Source organism: Typopeltis vanoorti, chromosome 1 (assembly GCF_054136105.1).
Source record: "Typopeltis vanoorti isolate ZY-2024b chromosome 1, IOZ_Tvanoo_1.0, whole genome shotgun sequence".
Lineage (NCBI taxonomy): Eukaryota > Metazoa > Arthropoda > Arachnida > Uropygi > Thelyphonidae > Typopeltis > Typopeltis vanoorti.
This window is the reverse complement of record NC_143549.1, coordinates 54,745,379-54,770,335: the sequence shown is the minus strand read 5'-3', so window position 1 is coordinate 54,770,335 and position 24,957 is coordinate 54,745,379. Positions and strand designations below refer to the sequence as shown.

The 24,957-nt window shown below is 34.1% G+C and overlaps 1 protein-coding gene across 1 annotated transcript in view; it reads right to left on the bottom strand.

The window, feature by feature from the left end:
- Window positions 1–652: 652 nt before the first annotated feature.
- Window positions 653–24,957, bottom strand: part of LOC150109987 (uncharacterized) — a 192,505-nt gene continuing 168,200 nt past the window's right edge. Inside the window, exons 5-6 of the mRNA XM_090397521.1 lie at window positions 5,149–5,181; window positions 653–1,993 (exon numbers count right to left, since the gene is read on the bottom strand). Coding sequence (XP_090253647.1) covers window positions 1,944–1,993; window positions 5,149–5,181 — 83 coding nt within the window. The 3' untranslated portion in view covers window positions 653–1,943. The remainder of the gene's footprint in view (window positions 1,994–5,148; window positions 5,182–24,957) is intronic.

The following is a 24,957-nucleotide window of genomic DNA, read 5'->3' as shown; positions in this document are numbered from 1 at the left end:
GAACTGTTCAATTCAGAAATTATTACAGAGGTATTATTGATTCATATTTAAGATGCTCCCTCTGTAATTTAGCAACTATCAGATATACCAAAACACTGATCTGAATACTTTATATTGTATAGTATCACTCTTCCAACATAAGCACACTTCAAAAATGAATAATAACTTATATAAAAAACAAATGTATATGTTGCATTTACTGCAAAAATTATCTGTATTTATTATACTCCTATTATAAATGGCATTAATTCTCATCAAACACACAAACTATTTTGTATCTACTGATTTCAACAAAGATTTTGTGGAAGGAGTTATGGGGTGGGAAGACAAACCAGGATAGGCACCCTAGTGAAATTAAAATTTGCCATGGTTTTTTTTTTTTTTTTTTTGCTTAGTTTCATTATATCATTCTACTAAATTCTGCATATATCAATACCATACTGCGTGATCCACATCTACAGTATACTGACCATCATAAGCACAATGACTGTAATTTGTGTATATGTCATCATCATGCGTATCAAGGATTTAGGCCTAGCATGGCCTGTTCCGGCCATAGAAGTCATCGTTGAATTGTTTAAGAGGATGTCCTGGTTTTCTTTTCCCTAATTTTGTGTATATGTGCCTGTTGTATTCATAAAAATAAAAATGCTTTTTAACTACAAAAATCACAAGACTTTTTAATATTTTGTCCCTTTCAGTAACATCACTTCTCACACACGCACTCCCAACCACACACAATTTCCATTCATTCATACATATATTGACACAAACTCCATTCATTCATACATATATTGACACAAACTCCATTTATTCATACATATAAGACACACACAAACTCCATTTATTCATACACACACACACACACTCCATTTTTTTATCTCTATCTCTCACTCACACACACACATCTACATTCTCTCCCCTACAAAGTTTTTTTTTTTTCTTCTTCAATGGCTGCTTAGACATGTTGGCAACAAACAACTGACCAATAGAAATGCCTCCTTTCAACAGATTGAAGCTGTCTGATTTAAAAAAAATAAACTATTATGTTTTCTAACTTTAAATGCCAAAATATTCATCATAAATAATCAAAAAATAATGAATGAAATAAAGTTACAATTGGAATTTTATATCTCATGGGTGATGGATCAGCAACATATGTAGTTCATTTTTTATTTACAGACACTTCAAATCTTATCTTTAATGCATAAAGAGAACTACTACTGTTTATTTATTATCATTGATTATAAAAGCCTCAGAATGGGAAGCATGAACATGACACTGGATGTTATAAACAGAATTTAACTTTTATAAACTATTTAAATTTAGTTCCTCAGAATTAAAATGAAATAATATCCGATTTACTTTAACAATTTTTGTCAAGCATGAAATATATATTCATGTTTGTGGGTGTATATATATATATATATATATATATATATATATATATATATATAATTTTTTTATATAAAATAGGTGGCACACAAGCATTTTGAAGTTCTGAAGTTGTTCCAACAGTCCAATCTGCTAAAAATAAAATGGGGGGAGGGGGGAAGAAGGATCACAGCTGAATGCAGAATTTCTGTTGGAAAAAAAAAAAAAAAATTCACTGATCAGTTTTTCACTGAAATGACAGGATGAAAAAAAAAAAAAAAAAAAATCTTGTCTTCTTGATCAGAATGCTATATATAACACTTCTCGCATTTTCTAAAATTTTGAAGCATTTCCTGAAAAAAGCAGTTATAAGACATTGTGTTATTTTTTTTTTTTAAATATTCCATAAAATTTTGACCTTAATCATCAATTATGATTCTACTGTTGCAGTCTTCTTGATTTCCTATGAAAGGAAAGGAATGGGAAATCAAATTGCTTGCAATAATCATCGAAATCCAGGAACTGAAAACTGCTTTGCTTTCTTCTGAGAGATAAAATTTATGTCAACATCAAAGATCACTATAGTAACGAACTTTGGAATTTGCACAATCTGCTGTTCCTGGAATGGGATAAAAAATAAAATAAAATAAAGATATAAAATAGTGAAAGATAACAGCAGCACAATATTCACTTATTTAACATAAGTGATGAGAAGGGAATTTGTTTAATACTTTTTTCTTTAAAGGATAGATTAACTTAAAACATTTTGTTTCTCCCTCAAAAAAAGTCATATTTCATGTACTAATTTAATCCTACAAAGGAAAGGTTACTCACATATGCAAAATACTACAAAGTAATAACTCAAAATAGTATATACCAGTGTTTCTCAACTGGTGGTACATGGAAAAAAGATTTGGTGGTATGTGAATAATGATCAGTTGAATTTTTAAAATTTATGAAATTATGAAAAATAAAATATTAAACTCCCTTCCCCTCTAACGATAATTAGATGTTTTACCTTCAAGCAAGAGTTGACAAATCATGTTTTTATTTTCAAATATTTTGTTTGTTCAACCTCCAAGAGGATTGCTACATATTTCTTGGAAAGCTTACAATTTTGAGCAAATTTTATCTCACACTGTTTTCCATTCTTTCCTGGAAAACTTTCTTGCACAACAGTGTTGCTGTCAGTGTGCACTTGTAAGTTGCTTTAGTAAGTTAGTATGCAGCATTGAGGATTTAGTAAGGGTTTGTGTCAACTGACATAATTATGTATCATGTGCACCTGCTCACATAATTTAATGTTACAACAACATTCCCTTTCATTTAGCTGGTTCTAATTTCTGTCACTACAATATTACAATTATATTTACTAGTGAAAATTTAGTCATAAGATTCATTGCAAAAAACATTCCTAGAATCAAAGATGATCAAAGTATCATACTTCAGAGATGCAATGAATTCCATGAATATAATATGGCTTATTGAGATCTCACAAGATAATGCTTGGGAAATTTTAGTCATAAGATGTCAGTCGAGTGTGATGTGTGTTCTTTGCCACTGCTAAGTGGCAACGAACATTTTTCAATTTTGGTTTTGGTAGCAGAAGTATTAAAAAAGGTTGAGAACTGTTGGTATATATAGTTACAAATGTTTCAAAATCACCGGTGGCCAATTTTAGTGGCCAGTGAGTAGCAAGAGCTGTATTTTAAAAATAACATGCTTTCTGAAAGAAAAGTTCTTCTTGAATAAATTTTTTTCTTAACTAATTAACTACATTTCATATCTTTCCATAAGGATAGTCCATTTAAACCAAGACTGGAAAAAAAAAATGAATGTATTTAAAAGTTTATAAGGAAAATATTAAAATTGTATAATTTTATGAAGAAGCTCTGTAATTTGGAAAACCCTCAATACGCAACTGCAGCTTCTCTGGGGTGAGAGATCAGTTACGATGGTATGGGCACCTGATCAGAATGCCACAAGAGAGGCTCCACCAGCAGGCCCTCCCCTCTTTGTCAAGCCAGAGGGTGGGAAGGCCAAGGACTCGCTGGATAGACTATATCCAAAACCTTGGGTGGACACGTCTGGGAGTCCCACCAGAACTTGGTGGCGGAGGATCGTGACCACTGGAAGTGGTGGTATCACACCAGGCAAATGAACTTCACCTCCCTCAGACATTTACAAAACATTTGTGCTAATAGCAGGAGCTAAACCCACAGCCTGCTGGTTAGAGAGCAGATATCTAACTACATAGTCAGCCAGCAATTTATTTTAGTTTAACTTTTGTATTTTCTTCTATTTTCATTAATTGTAGGCTATTGTAAGGAAAATTCAGCATTTTAACAAGAGATTGCTGTTCAGAGATCAAATATGCATATTTCAAAAGAAAGGTAATTAAAAACATTTTTTGAACAAACATAAAAAATTTCTTTCCTAACTCGTAGTATTCATTTTTCAAATACAATATGTGTCAAATTACATTGTAAAAAAAAACTTTCGAAATCAACTAAACTTTATCCAATTGCCTCAATGTACAGAACATGTGCTAATTTGATAAGTAAATGATTACAGACAATGCTTTTCTTGCTTTATCTGCAGGTCCATTCATATTCTATCCCCATCAACTTATCTTCCTCTATCATCTACAATCCTCTATTTTCCAGTTATAAAACATATGCTACACAACTATCAATGTCTTTTGTCACCAAACTGATCATTTGCCTTAGCTGGACCATCCTACTCCTTACATTCTTTGCAATTTCTTTTATCAAAGATACTCAACTTTGGCTCTCTTAAAGACATCCCTATAGTTATCACACTGTTACTATATACAGTCTACTGTTTATCTGCATCAACACATTCTCAACCCCCCCCCCCCACCAGCTCCACCATCCAACAATACTCCAATTTCTCACATAGCTCAATCCTCTGTAATACATTCCCTCAGTTAAATCCCTTCCTTCAAATTCCAACCTCCTTTTCTATCTAGCCACATCTCTCCATTATCATTATTAAGCAGACATCTCCATAGTCTGAGATGCAAAGCACATCTCCTTGAGGATATGTATAAAGCATATCTCTGCAAGGATATATGTTTTGCATTGTGGGAGATACCGAGACAAGGAGTGATGAGAGCTTGGTCCACCTTTGCTACAAGTTGCCAATAGATGCACCACCTTGCCTCAGTCCTGAAGACATTTTCAGGCACATGCAAAATAAACTTATAACATCTTTCTCTAAATCCAGAGTAATTTAATAATAAGGCGGTAAACCGGTTGGCAACTCATATAGGTAAATATGACCTCTCCATTGCTTCTGGCTTAGTGTCACCACTTCTGGGTCTGCCTCCCACCAACGAGACCTCAATAAAGGTCGAAACTGGTCTGGGTAGTGGCCCTTCCCTTAATCCATGGCATTATACATGTCCACAAGATGTGCTTTGCATTATGGGAGATATTGAGACAAGGAGTGATGAGAGCTTGGTCCACTTTTGCTACAAGTTGCCAACAGATGCACCACCTTGCCTCAGTCCTGAAGATATTTTCAGGTGCAAACTTTCTTTGCTCACACTTGGATAAAGGATTAAACTAAATGTATTATACAAAATTAGAATATATTAAATATCTGTTACGTTCTAAGTGTTGAATGCTGCTAGTAAACTAAAAGAGCCCTTTTTAATGCTTTTTAAGCAAACACAATAGAAAAATCAAGTCATGTTAAGGAAGAAATGGCATGATTATTAATGAATTTAAGAAAGCTTTTAGTACTTACCACTTTTATAATCGTGAATTATATCCTTCCAAGCTATTAAAAACAAATTATAATGAACATGGTTAAAAGTTTTAAAATATATCTACTTTTCTGCAAGTTTAGCAGAGATTCATCTTTTTTAAAAACTTTAATAATTTTGATATATACATAAAATAAGTTCTAATATCACTGTGACTCTCCCATAATGAAGAGCAACAGTAATGAACCACAGTACCATTTCTCATATAAAAAAATTTGGTTAAAAAAACAAAAATCTGCAAAGTATCATAATGTAATCCTCTTGACTATTTCACAATTTTTTTTTTGCTATTAATAATTATACAGTTTTTTTTCCCCAAAATATACAAAAGGACCATTCCAAGTAAAAATTTATGAAAACACACTACTCAAATGCATTTTCATAAATCTATACTTTTAATGGTTTTATTTATGTATCAGTAAAGAGAAATAGCCTCAAGGGCTCACTACAGGAGAGGCGAACCCAAGGTATCTGATGCTGGACCTTGCCTTATATCATGTAATATACATCTGTTATTTTATCTATAAACCAGTTCCTACTCTTCTTCCTTTCTTGCTCCTTTATCCCCACAATCTTTCCTAATTTTACTTTTCATTTCTTGCAGCAGCAGTCTGCCTTCTTTTACAACTTACAACAACTATCCTTAATCCAGAGTATTTTAATAATAAGCTTTTAACACCTTTCAGCTACTTGTATAAGAAAATATGATTTCTGCATTACTTCAACCTTAGTATCACCTCTGGGTCTGGGTAGTGACCCTTCCTATAATGCATGGCATTATACATGTCCATAAAGATGTGCGTTGCATTATGGGATACTAAGGCAAGTGATGTGAAGTCATTAGCTCCTTTATATGAGTTGCCCCAGTCCTGAAAATAGTTCAGACATAAACTTTACTTACATTCAAATAAAGGATTAAACCAAGAATATAATTTCTTGATATCTTTAATTTAATAGTATGACCAAGTGGAAAAACTTACAACCTCTGCTTTACTGATTTACATGAAATAAAAACATGGAATATAAGAAGCATGCATCAAGGAAAACTGAAACTGGTAAAGAAAGAAATGAGAAGAACTTGAGTTCAGATTTTAGGAATCAGATGAACAGAATGGGTCACTTTAATACAGATAAGCCACTTTTGCTATGTATCCCCTAAACCAGGGGTGACCAACCTATGGTGCATGCGGCAAAAGTGGCACATTGAACCCCAGAGAAAAATTTAAAAAAATTTTTCTTCTGATTTATATATATATATATATATATAAGCACACAATTAACCTACCACTGAATTCTAGAGTGCACGCTTATTATACTCATTTGATCTTGAAGCAACAGGCACAGGCAAATGCTGACATGCGTGTCATAACGTTCGATGAACTTCTGATTCGATGTGAGTGAACAATTCTGTGTTTTTGAACTTATATATGTTTTTATTAACAGTTCTTTAAGTTTTCTTTAAGAACTGTTAAATTAAGTTCTTTAAGATTTCTGTTTTCATGAAGGCTTAATATAGTTCTGTAAATTTAAAAATAAATTTTTTCATTTTGAATGCATATGTCAAATTCTTGCCTGCTACCCTAATTTGTTGATTACTGAAACCTGCAATTATTCAGTGTATTTGTATGGTTTTTTTTTTTATACAATATCTTTCCTTTTTATTTATGTATAGTAGGTTTATTCCTAAAATTTAACTGATCATCAGCAAAGCTTTCATAATGAGGATGTTTGGGTTGTGTGTGTGATTGCCAGCTGATCGACTGTTTTATGGCAGGAAACAATCTTGTATTTCATTGGACATAATATATTACGAGAGAGAGAAAGATGAAAACTATGAATGTTTTTGGAATGTTCATAATGTTTAAAACGATAAAATAATTTAAATAAATTATTTAATAATAAGCTTTACTTTTTGAAATAATTTTTTTTTTTATTTAAATTAAGGGGATATTAAATCCCGCATAGTTTTAAAACCGAATAAGAAACTCAAAGATTGGAATCAGAGAGTTTCTTGCCGAATATAGTAAACTATAAAGTATCGGCGACACTAGCGTTAGCCAATGCAAGTGATCCTAGTACGTAGTACAATACCGGACGACTCGTTGCAAAGGTGGGGGAAGTTCAGATCGCTATTCTTAATAATGTAAAAACACATTTCCTAGGAAATGTATGCTGTTATTACATTATGGAGGGAGGTCATTACCCAGACCGGTTTCAGCCTTTTTTGAGGCTTCATCAGTGAGTAGCTAGACCTAATACCAAAGTGTATAGCAAAAAGAACTTATGTACTCTGCAAACGTGTTTTCCAAACAGGTGCAACCATTAAGTTACTTAAGTATAAAGAGCTAATAAGCTTCATTTCGGCAATGAAAACATTACTTAAATTAAGGGGATATTAAGTCGTCCGGTATTGTACTACGTACTAGGGTCACTTGCATTGGCTAAGGCTAGTGTCGCCGATACTTTATAGTTTACTATATTCGGCAAGAAACTCTCTGATTCCAATCTTTGAGTTTCTTATTCGGTTTTAAAACTATGTGGGATTTAATATCCCCTTAATTTAAGTAATGTTTTCATTGCCGAAATGAAGCTTATTAGCTCTTTATACTTAAGTTTTTTTTTTTTTTTTTTTTAATCAGTTACCCATTACTTTGCAAAAGAAAATGAGCAGAAGAAAAGCAGGTGATAGCAAGTGCTAGTTTAATGAACCGTGGGAAAACGAGTTCTTATTTATTGCGGATCTTTCAGGAAAACCGTTGTGCATTGTTTGTGAAAGCACTCTCTCAGATAATAGAAGACATGATCTTAATAGACACTATAGAAAACATCAAGCTGAATTAGAAGAAAATCTGAAGTTAGTTCCTAGGTCTGAGTTGCGGAAAGAATATGTGGTTAAGAAAAAGGAAGAAATAAAAAAGAGACAAAATATATTTGTGAAAGTGTGGCAATGCTAGAGGCGTCTTATGAAAGTGCCTTTGTGTTGGCTAAAAAAACACAAGCCTTTCTCTGATGGAGAGGAAGTTGTTAAGCCCTGTCGCAAAAAATTTGTAAAATGTCTTGGTGATAAGAATGTTGAAAGAAAAGTAAACCAAATTGCTCTGTCCAAGCAAACAATTACAAGATGCATCGAAGAACTTTCCCATGATGTTACTGAGCAATTGAAAGACCATGTTCATTCTTGTTCTTTCTATTCTTTAGCCTTGGACAAATCTGCTGACATTTGTGATGTAGCCCAATTAAGCATTTTTATAAGAGGAATTGATGGTAATTTTAACATCTTTGAAGAACTTATCGGGCTTGAGTCACTTCATGGAAAAACCAGAGGGGTCAGACATATTTGACAAAGTAAAGTCATGTCTAGAAAATCAACAACTAGATTCTAGTAAGCCCATCAGTGTTTGCACTGATGGAGCACCGTCAATGGTAGGTAGAGTTTCTGGGACTGTAACTTTACTTGAAAGGTTTTTAGGTCGTTCTCTACTAAAGTATCACTGTATTATACAAAGAATCTCTGTGCGGAAAAACTCTAAATTTGAAGCATGTTATGATACCAGTTGTAAAGTGTGTGAATAAAATTAGAGCAAGAGGGTTAAACAGAAGAGAATTCAGAGAATATTGTGAACTGCTAGATATGGAATATGGTGATCTCATCCTTCATTGTGAGGTGCACTGGCTTTCTAAAGGACAAGTTCTCAGTAGATTTTGGAAGCTGAAAGAAAGTGTTCGTAATTTTCTGGAAGAGAAGGATGAGCTGCATGAGGAAAAAGCCCTGCTGCGTGATGAGAAATGGCTATTTGATTTAGCATTTTTAGTTGATGTTACCAGCCACCTCAATGATCTAAATTTGAAACTGCAGGGCAAGAACAAATTGTTTCCTAGCCTAGTAAATGACATCAGTGCATTCAAAATGAAATAAAACTGTTCATCTCCCAGTTAGAAAACAGGGATTTAAGTCAACTTCCACATTTAAAAGCACATAGTGAATGTACCGAGAAACTCAGATTATTGCAAGAGTCCTTTAACAGTCATTTTAGCGATTTTGCCATTTATAAATCCCTTTTCACTTACTAAACAAAAAATCTTGACGATGCCTAGTAACATACAAATGGAACTTATTGATCTCAAAACCAATTCTTTATTGAAAATGAAATTTAATGAATTTCCATCACTCCCAGATGCTTCTGATATAATTAATTTCTGGCGATCGTTACCCTGTGAACATTTTCCAGAACTGAGAAAATTTGCTCAGAGTTATATCTGTCATTTTGGAACTATATACAGATGCAAACAAGCATTTTCATCAATGAAAATAATTAGGAACAAACTATGGTCGCGACTGACTGATTGAAATTTGAAAAACTGTTTGATGCTTTCTGTAACTGATTTAACTCCAAACATTACAAGCTTAGCAAAAACGAAGCAATTTCAAAAGTATCAATAAAATAATTAATGTTTATCTTGTCTTTATATGAAATCCTTTTATGCATAACTGTTAAATATATCCATATTACCATATTTTAAAAGGGCTGAAAAGTGGTGTAAGTTTGTATGGCGCATCTTAACTAAAAAATGAAAAAACTGACGCACGAACTATAAAAGGTTGGCCACCCCTGCCCTAAACTTTAACTGCCTATCTACTAACACATAAGGAAAAACATCTAAACAAAAGGTGAAAGAAATTGAAGAAAGCAATATTACAGGGAAGCAGACTTAAGTTTTTGTGGTTTAGCAGTTTTGTGGGAAGTTTTTGGTATTGAGACTACATTATGATGTAAATAAAGAGTTTAATAAAAATAAGCAATTAAAACCCAACAAGTTTTGTAAGTTGTAAGACTAACATTATCAGGCTTTTGTTCTGTAAAACTTTTATGTACCAGTAGTATCTCCCTGATGATATGTAATCTTACGAAACTTGTCAGGCATTAATTGCTTATTTTTATTAAATTCTTTATTTACATCATAATATGGTCTCAATACTGCAAACTTCCCACAGATGTTACAGGGAAGTTTACCCCTAGATTAGAAGTTTAAAAAGTAATTCTGAAAAATGTCCGATGGAAGAAGCAGTGAAAAAAAGATGGAAAGAGTATGTAGAGGATCTATGCAAGAAAGATAATAACACTGAAGGAGAATTTGAAAGGAGAAAATTTATTGAAGAGCTCATGATATGAAAAGTGAAGTGATATCAACAAAGATACTATTGAGAGCAGCTGGGGATGAAGTAGTGAATATATTGACAAATTTGTCAACAGGTTGGAAGAAAATATAATGGCCTAGAGATTGGAAAACATCAGTATTCATCCCAATTCAAAAAAAAAAAAAAAAAAAAAAAAAAAAAAAAAAAAAAAAAAAAAAAATCAACTCCCAGAGATTGTGAGAATTATAGAACCATCATTTAATTTCGCATGCAAGTAATGTCATGCTGAAAGTGATCCAACAAAGGCGTGAACAGAGAGAGATGCCACAGAACAGGAAGGCTTCAGTAGAGGCAGAGGAACTAAAGATCAGATAGCAAACATGAGATTGATTATGGAAAGAACAAAAGAATTTCAGAAGTATTCATCTGTTTTATTGATTATAAGAAAGTTTTTGATTGTGTGGATCACAACAGACTATGGATTGTAATGAAATCAATGAAAATACCTGAACATCTAATTCTCTTGATAAGAGAGCCATACTGATGTATGGCAACCAAGAAGCTTCAGTAAAAACAGTCTTTGTACAAATTAGTAGAAAAAGGGGTGCTGCAGGGTTGCATTTATAGTGAATATATTATGTGAATGACTAACTTAGAAAAATATCCAGATGGTATTAAGATTTGTGGCAGGAAAATAAATAATTTAAGATATGGAGATGATACAACCCACCTCATAGCAGAAACTAAGGAAGATCTGTAGCAGTTGATTTTATTGATTAAGAGGGAAAGTAACAAAGCTGGGCTTAATTTAGACTTCAGCAAAACAAAAGTGATGGCTACTGGCAATTTAAATGAACTTATAATAGAGGGAGACAAAATGGAAATCGTTGCAAATTTATGATTTACTAGGGGTCCAGAATCAGAAATGATGGTAAATGTGAAGATGAATTTAAAAGGATACTCATAGGGAAAAAAAGCAATGTTAAACCTGACAAAAAGTATGAAAGATAGAGGTGTAAGACCATGTAAGTCAGAAATTGTCAAAGCAATGGTATTTCCCGTAGTGATGTATGAATGTAAAAGCTGGGTTATTAAGAAGAAAGACAGAAAGTGAATAGATTCGTTTGAATTATGGGTGGTGAGGAGACTATTAAGAATCCCATAGACTACAAGAATGATCAATAAGAAGGCTTTAGATAGTATAAAGACAAAATGCTCCTTGGAGGCAATGATCGCTACACAGAGGTTGATGTACTTTGGACATATTATGCATGCTTTATAGAGAAGCCAAACTTATGTAAGGGAAAAGACTTTTTTGCTTTCTAGTTGTATAATTCAACGATAATTAAGAGAAATTCATAATTGTTTGCATTTTTTTAATTTCTAAAAGTATATATACCATGAAGACAGTTCAAGAATGTTAATTTTACGCAAAAATTTCTACAGAAAAAAAAGACTTGAAATGGCACGTTTCACTAATTGCCAAATGTGTAACATGTCCCAACCTGCTCAAAGCAGAAAGGGACATGTTACAAAGTCAAGCAAGCTCCACTAAATGCACAAACATAACCCAATATTTTAATAAACTGTTTATTAATTATAAAGATGCATTATATGAACCATCTCAAAGAAAAGCACACTAATATTTACATTTTGCAAATGCATGGTTAAGAAAAAAGTTTTTTTGAATTATAATAAAAAGGCTAATAAAGGGGAGTGCTTAAAGGTCGAAGCTATATAACTGAGAGGAGACCTCCACATAGCCTTCAAAGGAATGCGGAGAACCGACCAGGGCTTCTGACCTAATGCCCAACCCTCACCTTCTTGTGGTGCACCCTGTTAGGTATCAACCCGGATACTGAACGGATGATGGTACAACATGACAGAATTTCATGCCGGCTGGGGCGTCGCCTGGTTAAACAAGGACCCCATTGTTTTCACCAGGGAACAAAGGCAAACAGCGAAAAGTCAGCTATTGGAAAAAATCCTAAAACTTACTCCAACTCAATATCACAAGAGTTCAAAATCGATACTATCAACATAAGAAGCCTGAATGGCAAAGAAATGGAGCTAGCTGAGGAATTAGATAAGTATCAGATCGACAAAATAGGGGTGAGTGAAACAAAAAAGACAAAACTAGTGAGATCTTTCAGAGCAATAAATACAAAATGTTATATTCAGGCAATGACAATCAAGGAAAAGAAGGAGTAGCCATAGTATTCAACACTAAATACGAGGCTAATCTTCTTGAATGGCAGGTAGTCTCAAGTAGAGTGAAGTGGGCAAATATCAGAATGGGGAATTGGACAATGAGACTTATTTGTGCCTATGATCCCATAGAAGGTTCTACTAAGGTAGAAGTGGAGGAATTTTTTGACGCTTTAGAGAAAGCAACTGACACAATGAAAAAGGAAAGTTGGTCCTTGTTGGGATCTAAATAGCAGAGTAGAAAATGATTGTCAGACATACAAACATATTTTGGGAAAATTTGGAGAAAAGAGCAAAGCCAATAAAGGCAAATACCTGTTGGATTTCTGCTCAGGACAAGGACTGGTTATTACAAATACAATGTTCCAACATAAAAATGTGCACAAATTCACATGGAGAGAAGAGGCAAGGAATAAGAAAAGTCTCATTGACTATGTTATTGTTGATAGTGATGTTTTCCCACTGGTGCAGGACACCAGAGTGTACACAGGATTTGAAATTGGAAGTGATCACCATTTAGTCTTGAGCAGGATAAAATTGAATTTCATTTTGAAAAGAATGACATGTAAGAAAGTTTTAAAGTGAATAAAAGTTGAGCAGCTCTCAGATGTGAACTCTACACTAAAATACACAAAGATTATTCGAGAAAAAATGAAAGAGTTTGAGAGCAGGAACCAAACTTTGGAGATTCAGTGGCAAGCCCTGAAGAAAACACTGATTGATTCAGCCAGAGAGGCATGTGGTGAGGTTGTGTGCAAGGATAGAAAAATCAGAACTGCATGGTGGACACAGGAAGTTAAAGAGGCAGTGAACAAAAAGAAGAAAGCATATCAAAAGTTCCTGGCAAATAACTCAACTTGTGCTCTTAGAGAATACAGAGACAAATGTAAGAAAGCTAAATATTGTGATAAACTAGCTAAAGAGTTATGGGAAGACTTTGGCAAGAATATTGAAAATAAATATCAAGAAGGTAGCAATATATTCTGGAGGTTGTTGAAGAAGTTCAGAAATGGAGGAAAGAATGCTGTAAAAGAAATCAGAGATGATAAAGGTGACACGAAAACAGTAGAAAAAGATATCCTTGAAGTATGGAGTAATTATTTTGAAAAACTGCTAAATGAAACAACCAGTAATGATAACACAGTGATAAAAAAACACTGATCAGACATGCAGTCAGGAATACATATCTATACTTGAAGTAGAAAAAAGGAACAAAAGCCTGAAATGTGGAAAGGCAGCAGGAGTAGATGATATTCGACCAGAAATGCTGAAGTATGGAGGTATAAAAGTAGTACAGTGGATGCACTGCATAGTTCAGAAGGCCTGGACAGAGTGATGAATTCCAGATGATTAGAATAGAGCTCTCATAGTACCCATATATAAAAAGGGAAATAAAACTGAATGTGAGAATTACAGAGGCATTTCATTACTGAGCGTTCATATGCAAGTATACTTGAGAAACGGTTGAGAAAGAATGTGAAAGAGAAGCATGGTGAAGAACAAGCTGGATTCAGGCCAAATATCAGAAAATAAAAATGAAATGTCAGGATCAGATTTTCACTTTACAACAGATAGTTGAGAAATCGTAGGAATATAACAAAATCCGTATTTAAGTTTTGTAGATCTGGAAAAGGCATACGACAAGGTACTAAGAGAGAAGTTATTCCAAATGCTATAGTTATATGGTGTTAATGGGGAATTATATCAAGCCATACTCAGTCTTTATTTGAGTTGTAAGTCAGCAGTTAGAATTGAAGGAAGTACAGGAAGATGGCTTAATGTTAAATCTGCTGTCAGACAAGGATGTCCAATATCCCCTCTCTTATTCATTATCTATATGGATCGTATTATGAAGGAAAGTGGTACTAAACCTGACATCAAAATTGGAAATGTTAATCTCAGCGCTTTGCTTTACGTAGATGATGTTATACTTCTAAATAAATCTGCTACAAGTCTGCAACATTCCCTGACTAAAGTGCATAACTGTTATAATAGATATGGAATGAAGGTCAGCATTAAAAAAGACAAACACAATGAAAATAGGCAGAAACATTAAAAATATCAACTGCATTATGAATGGAGAACTTACACAACAAATAAAACATTTCAGCTACTTAGGCACAATTTTTAGGGAAGATGGTATGGTAGGAAGTCAACTGAATAAATTTATATGGAATAAGAGAGATATTAGCCAAAACACTAAATCAGCTGTATACAACAGCATTTAAAGCGATTTTAACTTATGGACCTGAGAGCTGGGTTAGAAGTGAAACACTTGACCAAAGACTAGAGACTGCAGATATTAGAGTCCCGAGAAAGATCAGGACTGTAATATCTGCACTCCATTCAAAGTAACCACACATAAAAATCAACTCTGGTTATACATTTTTTTTTATGAGAAGATAAACTGGCTGTTCACATGGAACCAAATTCTGAAAATGCAACCAATGATATAGGAAGAAAATCTGATGTGTTAAATGAATCATTAAGTAACTACTGTATGATATGCAATCAGTAGTTTTGTTGCAAAAGCACATTCCTAAATTATGTTGGAAAGTAAAAACATTCCTTGAATAAAAATGGAGTATTCTGTACATACACTAAGTATTCTTTTTGATTTTAAAAGACAGAAGGAAAAACAAAATAAAACTTACCCACCTCCTGTATAAGATTTTCTCCTGAAAATCTGAAATGCTATTTATTATGGGTAAATCATACGTGATACTGTCGTGCTAAACTGATTCTGAGATTCTATTAAGTGTGCTGCTATTCAAATTTAAACTGGATAACCATTTTAATGCCATTATAAAGTAATAACAAAGATTAAATGCATTTATTTGCTATAGGCCTTGCAGAGTCATGCATGGCATGGCACTGATAAATTACCAAAATTTTCCTAATTAGTTTCCAGCCTTTTTCCAACTCACAGTCTGGCTCCATTTGATATTAAGCCCAAAGCCACTTTCCTTCATAATGTAATCCATATAATATGGCGAATGACTAACAGTGGAACTTTGTCTCATACCTAATTTTACATTGAACTGTCTTCCTGTACCATCTCTAATTCTAACTGCATTACTAGATATTATATGTCCTGTTCACATAATCTGATTGCAGCATTTTCAACAGTTTTACTCTTGGCAGCTTGTCATATGCCTTTTCAGATCTACAAAACCACAAATACAGATCCTTGTTATATTTCTATGATTTCTTATCTGTCTTAGAGTGAACACATGACCTTGACAACCTCTATTTGGCATGAACCCCTTTTTGTTCTTTTGACTTTTTCTCCTACAATTTTTCTTAATTGTAGGAGAAAATTTACCCAGCCAGAAGAAGTGCTACATTGTAGTGTTATTTATTTTGTATAATGCGGAATCTGAACAACACAAAAAGGAAAGCAATATTTGAAGAATTTATTAAAAATAATAAATGGTGAAAAAACAGGAATTCATTTAACTACCTAGGATGTATGATCACGTATGAAAATGAAAAAGATATATGTGTAAAAATTGCAAAATTAATAACTCTATATTTAAACCAAACGTTCAAAAACAAACCAGACTAAAAGTATACAGTACATTAGCCCTACCAGTCTTATTGTATGGAAGTGAAATCTGGACAATAAAACAAAAGACAAACAAAGATTAATAACAGCAGAAATGAAGTTTATGAGAAAAGCTGCAAAGTATACTCTATTTGATCACAAAAGAAATGAAGAAATTATGAAAGAATTAAACAAGAATCAGTAATAGAAAAAATTAAAAAATATAAACATAAATGGATGGAACAGGTTCAAAGAATGAAAATAGAAAGATTACCAAAACAAGCCATTAGGAAAAAGAAAACCAGGACTTCCTCTTAAAAGATTCAACGATGACTTCTAAGGCCGGAACAGGCCAAGCTAGGCCTAAATCCTTGATATGCACGATGATGATTAAAAATTACTTGTATAAATCGGAAAGTGTTTTAAAAATACACCTATATTTATTAGATTTTGGCACTTGTGTTGCTTTTACGTTCAGTTTGAGAATTAATGTTGGTCAGTTTCTGGTAAGTCCAAACATTTCAGTAACCCAAATTTCAACAAACCGATCAGTTCATTTTTTGCATCATGGCTAAATTGTACATGCCGTTGTTGCTAAAAGAAAAAGTCAAAGTCATTGAAACTAAAGAAAAGGATAAACTCTCAGTATGGGAAACAATGATGCTTTAAGTGTGGCAAAATGCAAGTATGCAACACATTTAAACAAAAGAATAAAATAATGAACGAGTGGCTGCAAGGAAATAGTAGAATGAAGAGGAAAGCAAAGGTAACCAGCAACGAGGTAGTGTGGGAGTGGTTCACGGATGCAAGATCAAAAAACAGTCACATATCCGGTCCAATGGTCCGAAGTGAAGCTCTCGCAGCAGCCAAATCTCTCTCAGGAATGATCAGTTTACGGCATCTACAGGATGGTTGGATAGTTTTAAGAAGAGTCATAATATTGTGTGGAATGAAGTCTGTGGGGAATCTAAAGATGTGGATGAAAGTATAGTGAGTGAGTGGAAACCAAAACTTCTAGAATTGATTTCACCACATGAACCTAAAAACATTTACAATGCGGATGAAACAGGATTATTTTTTCAGGCATTAACAACAAAATCACTCGCTGTTAAGGAAGAAAATTGTACCAGGGGTAAAATGTCCAAAGAAAGACTTACAGTGTTATTGTGTAGGAATATGGTGGGAGAAATGGAAAAGCAGCAAAGCCACGATGTTTCAAGAACCTGAAAATTAATAATTTACCAGTGATTTGGAGAAACAATAAAAAAGCTTGGATAACTGCAGCTACACTGGAAGAGTGGTTAAACATGTTTAATGCAAAAAATGAAGAAGGAAAGAAATGTCATCCTTTTTCTTGACAATGCTACCTGCCACCCAAAGGTAACACTTTGAAATGTGAAAATCACCTGGTTCCCAGAAAATGCAACAAGTGTATTACAGTCCATGGATACGGGTGTTATTTACACATTCAAATTGCACTACAGACGATTTCTGATGCAATCTCTGATTTCTAATGTAGAAGAAGCCAATAGCGCTTACGCATTAGCAAGATCTGTATCGGTTCTGGATGCTGTGAACTGGATTGCAGTGAAGAAAATTAAAGCAGAAACAGTAAAAAAGTGTTTTGCTAAAGCTGGGTTTGGGGAAAGTGATGTGACAGATAATTTGGACGAGGCGAGTGAAAACATTGCTGCAATATCTAATCTCTGTTGAGGAAAAGAACTTTCCTGTGATACAGAGAACTTTGTTCAGAGTGATGACCATCTAGCCACACATTACAGCTTGAATCTGCAACAGCTCTACTAGCAGTAAGAAATACACAAAATGAAGATGTGGAGGAGGAGAAGCAGCAGCCAGAGAACAGGATATTTCAACGAAAATTCATACACACGAACAGGCTCTTCATTGCATCAGTGAAATAATGCATTTTGCAATTGATTCAAACTCCTCCAGCCTTCTTGAACTACTGTATACAGTTAAGGACTGCATTCAAAAAGACATGCTCACAAAAAGTGGAAACAAGTTTCTTTGTTGGATCTGTGGAAGAAATCTCAATGAGTTGTATATTGGAAACATGTAATGCGCAGTGTAATAGAGCATTAATACAGTACTTTAATAATGTGTTATTATTATTATTATTTTAATAACATAGGTCTACAAGTATCACCTACATACAAGAGCCAACACCACAGATTTTCACTCATAAATAGGTATGTACCATGTAATACGAGTTTAATGGATTTAATTTTTTTTTTGCAATTTTGTATAATGCAGAAACTTGCTATATTCGGTCCCCTGCGATTCCAATTTGAACAAGTTTCACTGCATAATGAACAATTAATACATATGAAATCAAAAGATATCTAGGAAGATAGGCCAATGACAGGTTAGTTGTACGAGACAGGTGTATACTCACTACTAGAAAACTGCCTGGCAATGCTTGAAGTCCTCAGTTTAATTAGCTATTTTTCATATGAGGTATGGCAGTATAAATCACAGCATTCAAAGGAACATAATACATCAGACATTTATTTATTTAGCTACTAACATATCACTGATTTCCACCCAGCATCTTCAGGGCATGAACCATTAGTCAAGAGCACACTAGCACTAACAACCAATTATGAGTGGGAATAATTCAAAACTGGAGTGATGTAAGAAAATAAATTTACAGGTGTTACGAGCTGTTCTTAAAATGACTATCTCCCATATTTTTGATAAATTAATGCAGGTATACTTGTTGAGGTTTGGGAATTGTTTCGTTGCCACTGCTGATTCCAAAATCTAAACTGTGGTTTGCCAGTCCTAACTATAGCTTTCCATAGTAAAATGCAGAGACATGCAAAATTAGCTGGTAAAAGGTTCAATGATTTTCATGACATAACATGACATGCCGGCCTGAATGGCGGAGTGGTTAGATAATCTGCTCTCCGGCCAAAAGACTGTGGGTTCGAATCCCACCATGGGGCATTGGTCGGCGGTAGATGGCATTGGTGTAGATGATGATAGTAGTTGCAGTTGGCGGATGAGTGGTGAAGACAGAGTTTGTAGAGTAGGTGTCCTCCCTGGAGATGTCATGTAATAATAATAGTAATAATAATAATAATAATAAATTCTGGGTCTAAACATTTACACATAAACTAAATGAGCAACAGATAAATATTAGCAAAGGGATTTTGGATTCAAGTATAATCAAGGGTCTTCCAGTAGTGCAATATAGGTGTCAAAATATAATTAAGACAAATCCATGAGTTCTAAGAGAGAGAAACCACAAAACCATGTAACACGAGAGATAATTACCCAACAGAAAAACAAAATAAAAATCAACTTTTTTGAGTTACAAACATTGCATAGCACACAGTTATTTCTCACTCAAATGGAGATACCATGCACAATTTAATAGCTGTATTGGAAGTTTTTTCCCACTTGGTTAGACTAAAATAAATTTAGTTTAATCCTTTATCCAAGCGTAAGCAAACAACGTTTGCTCCTGAAGAATCTTCAGGACTGAGGCAACTCATGGTAAAGGTGGACCAAGCTCTCATCACTCCTTCTTTTAGTATCTCCCATAATGCAAAGCACATCTCCTTGCAGACGTATAATATTATGCATTAAGGGAAGGTCCACTACCCAGACCGGTTTCGACCTTTATTGAGGTCTCGTCAGTGGGAGCCAGACCCAAAAGTGGTGATACTAAGGTGGAAGCAATGGAGGCGTCATTTTTACCTATACGAGTTGCTAAAAGGTGTCTCACCTTATTATTAAATTGCTCTGGATTTAGAGAAAGATGTTGGAAGTTTTTTTTTCCCCCACTTGGTTAGACTATAATAAATTTAGTTTAATCCTTTATCCAAGTGTAAGCAAACAAAGTTTGTGCCTGAAGTATCTTCAGGACTGAGACAACTAATGGTAAAGGTGGACCAAGCTCTCATCACTCCTTCTATTAGTATCTCCCATAATGCAAAACACATCTCCTTTTGGACATATAATGCTATGCATTAAGGGAAGGGCCACTACCCAGACCAGTTTTGACCTTTATTGAGGTCTTGTCAGTGGGAGCCAGACCCAGAGGTGGTGATACTAAGGTAGAAACAATGGAGAAGTCATGTTTACCTATACGAGCCGCTAAAAGGTGTCTCACCTTATTATTAAATTACTCTTTAAATTAATTATTAAAAGGTCGAAATCAGTCTGGGTAGTGGCCCTTCCCTGAATGCATAGCATTATACATGTCAGCAAGAAGATGTGCTTTTGCATTATGGGAGATACTAATAGAAGGAGTGATGAGAGCTTGGTTCACCTTTACCATTAGTTGTCTCAGTCCTGAAGATACTTCAGGCACAAATTTTGTTTGCTTACACTTGGATAAAGGATTAAACTAAATTTATTATAGTCTAACCAAGTGTGTGTGTGTGGGGGGGGGGAACTTCCAACATCTTTCTCTAAATCCAGAGCAATTTAATAATAAGGTGAGACACCTTTTAGCAACTCGTATAGGTAAAAATGACGCCGCCATTGCTTCCACCTTAGTATCACCACTTTTGGCTCTGGCTCCCACTGACGAGACCTCAATAAAGGTCGAAACCGGTCTGGGTAGTGGCCCTTCCCTTAATGCATAGCATTATACATGTCTGCAAGGAGATGTGTTTTGCATTATGGGAGATACTAAGAGAAGGAGTGATGAGAGCTTGGTCCACCTTTACCATGAGTTGCCTCAGTCCTAAAGATACTTCAGGTGCAAACTTTGCTTGCTTACACTTGGATAAAGGATTAAACAAAATTTATTAATAGCTGTATGAACGGCCAACTTGTACAGTGGAAAGAAATATTACTTTTTATATACATTCAATAGATAGGATTCTAAACTTTTCTAGACTAGCTATTTTATATCCTTCAAGAATAACAACAAAAACACACAAACCCTCTAAAATGTTGTATCATTAAATGTTATATGACAAAAAATAAATATTCTGATGATGATGTTCTCCATTGTCCATCAAACAAAATCTTATCCTCAAAATTTCAGACTCCATGATTAGCCTTCGTCATCATCATCTTTTTTAAGCTAATTGAATCTCTAAGGTGAATGCACCAGCTTCTATTCCTTTCTGTCATGAGCTTTTTATTCCAGTTCTGAATCTCATCTCATCTCATCTAAGTCTTTTTCGATATTATTCTCCCAATGCATCTGTGGTCAACTGTGGGTCACTTTCCACCAGGCTTCATCTTGAATGACTGTTTGGTCATTTTCTCCTCACTCATTCCTTCCACATGTCCAAGCCATCTGTTTGCTCAAATCTTATCAACTATAAGTGGCCATCTATAGAATTCATATAGCTCTTGGTTATGTCATCATCTCCATTTTTCTGTTGTTTTATCTCTTACAGGTCCATAGACTTTTCTGAGGATTTTATTTTCAAAGATCTGCAACAGTTTTGCATTTTGGTCTGTTAAGCTCCAGATCTGCTCCATACAAAACGATAGGTCTAATGACTGTTTTATATATTTCTGTTTTAACTCTGCCTGATAGAATTTTGAAAGATAATAAATGATGTAGTGAATGATAAGATCTATTAGAGGGATGTATTCTAGCTTTTATTTCTGTACTAATTTTATTATCTTGGGTAATTATATGTTCCAAGATATCTGAAGGAGGTGGCACTTTTAAATTTCTGGTTATCAATGTTAAAATGTTCATTTTCCCCTTAATTGTGATTTCTGCATACATTTAAATATTCAGTTTTATCCTGATAGATTTGTAATCCTGGTTTTCCAGAGCAATTTTGAGTTTTCTAAAATGTTGTTCGAATGTCTTCAGCATTTTCTCCAACAAGGCATATATCATCTGCATACCCTAAAATTACTGATATGTTTATGTTATCTTTTACAATTTCTCATATGCATTTTTCTAATGCTAAATTAAAAAGGATGGGTGAAAGGCATCTTCTTGTTTCAATCCTGTCTTAATATCAAAAGGTTCAGATCCATTTTTTGGCATTCCCATTTTTTTTTCATTTTCTAATTTCCCAATTTTTAGAAAATTCTCATTTCATATTCCCATCTAAGTGTAAATATTTGATCAACTGTTGATCTATTTCTTTGGAATCCTGCTTGATATTCACCAATATTTCTTTAGCATAAGCTAAGATTCTTTTCAGTATAATATTAGACAAAATTTTGTAGCCTGCTGACAGTAGTGATATTCCCCTGTAATTTTCATATTCGTTTCCCTTTTTATAAACTGGAATGATTAGCGATTCTTTCCATTCTGCAGGTATTTCTTTGTTTTCCCATATTAAATTTACCAGCTTATGTATATGAGTGGTTAATCCATTATTCCTATATTCCATCAGTACCTAGTACCTTGCTGTTTTTGAGCAACTTTCCTCTAATTCAGCTAGGGAAGGTTTAATTATTCCTGGTTGACAAGTATAAGTATTCTGTTTGAAAAACACAGTAGGTTCATCACAATTTAGGACTTTGTTAAAGTACTCTCTCCACCTGTTTGCTATTTCATCTCTAGTAGAGGAAAATGAACACAGCAGTATTTGCATTGAGATTTTGTAGTATTCATGCCCCCAATGTGAATACTGCTGTGGGAATGGCTAGGATATTTGCCTGTGTATTACAAGAAGGTATAAGAGAACTGACAGTGCCCATGCCCAGGCTGTTAACTCCAGTATCAGCTCTGCCATGGTCCCAAGGGAGTGGAAAGAAGGCAAAATAGTTCATTACATAAAGGGGGCTCTGAGATAGAAGCAGCAAATTATGCTTCATTTTAAGAGTGATTATAAAAGTATTGGAAAAGTTGGTAAGGACAGAATTCAGGAATGGGCAGACAGGAATATGATACTCTATTGCTGGGGGGAGGGGGTTGTGAACCATAGGTCTTGCCTGAGTAATTTATTCACTTTTTACATAAGGTGGCAGTCGAGTTGGATAAAGGAAACAGTTACAACTGATTCTACAATGCTATCACATAGAATACCATATATTACATAAACCAGAGCAAAGAAAAATGGATATAAAGCTGGTGACATAGATAATAGGATGGCTGAAAGGCAAACACCAAAGAATTTTATGTGACATAACAGAAACCAAGAGAAGGCAGTGTCTAACAATGTACTCCCATTGTTATTTAATTTGTGCATGAATGATATAGGGAATGATTGAGAGCAGGGAGAATATCCAGCTGATTGCTAACTGGAATAGACAAATGTTAAGTGATGTAGAGCTGCTGCAAGATGACAAATACAATAACTGTGCATATTAATGTGATAAAGTGTTAAGTTATGCATTCTAACTTGAAATGATTAGAATGCTTGGACTGTTGTTTGGAATTATAATTGAAGTAAATAAAGCTACAAGGCCAGTATCTCATGTCTGTTAACTACACGTTCTTATGAGCAATTTGCTTATTTTGCAAGGTTTAAACTGAGTTATGGAGCCATGTATTATGATACACGAATTGGTCTACAAGAAATTTACAAGGCTAGGGAGTCATAGAGGTCAGAGAAATGAAATTCAGAGGGCATACTGCAAAAATAGGTCAAGAACTCAGAGGATCACTTGCACACTGAAAAATACATTGTAATAAGCCTTTGGACCACATGGAGATTTTTATGTAATAATAACCTAAAATTATTCGTGCTATTCAATAACCAGCATCCAGAAATACAATTCAGTATAAAAAGGTAAAACTGCTTAAAAACATCTTTCTTACACTCAATGACAGATGCAAAGAATCATACCACTGCAATCCAACAATACAATATTATCCTTAAACCTACCACATAACATCAAGGCTATTTGCTTGTCGTTGAATATGCAGTTTTTTTTGGTTATAATCCCTGTAAAAACAAATGAAATAGTACATCTGGTCTTCCTAAGAAAAAATGTCTCACTAGTGTAGTTGGAAGAATGATAGGAATAATAATCCTGAAGAAGGAAATATTATATAATTCATTCCACATACAGGCAAGGGAGATAAAATGCAATTCGTGAGGAGTAGACGGCATAATGAGCAGATTATGGATTTTCATAGTAAGAGTGCCCTCCTGAAATGAATCCTTGGAACCCTTAATATCACAGCAAAATCATTCCCATTCTTGCTATCCAACACAAATTGAAAAAAATAGCCAAAGTACTACATAATCTTCAGACTACTTTTAAACAACACATCAAACTAGCAATCCTTATCTGTTTTCCCAAGTCACAGATAGACAGGGATTCTTAATGCAAACTTAATCTCTCAGCACATTCAAGAGAATAAAATACCATGCATACAGGATAGCCTATTCTGAAATGACACGGATCATTAACAATGCCTGAAAGAATACACAGAATTCATACTTTACCATGATTATGAGAAGTCAAGTCAAACCATACTGGATACTCCCCATCACACAGATCAAATAAAAGAACATACACACGATACAGTTAAGAGTAGCAATAACAACAAAGCACTCTTCTAATTTCAACAAAAATCACTACATTAATTTACCCAAAACAGGGAAGTTGATTTGAATTAGTGAATTTGAATAAATTCATAATTTGTTTTATTCATATATGGTGGTGTGATTTAACCTCCAAACGGCCATATGAATGAAACAAATCAATTCATTTATGCTTGTGTCTATGTTATTTCAAAAGTATTTAAATGTTAATTTAATTTCAATAGGCATTTCACATCCATGTAATTACTGGCATGTATGCACACCAAGGCAAGTAAAGGAATTAAAAAAACTAATATGAACATTCACCTCTTAATCAAAGCTACTGAGTCTTTAGTCAAATTAGATGTGTAGAAAAACTCAGGCAACTCATTTTAACAGTATAAACATAAATAAATACATAGGATACTTTATTAAGCAGAAAAATTTCATTCTTCACAGAATG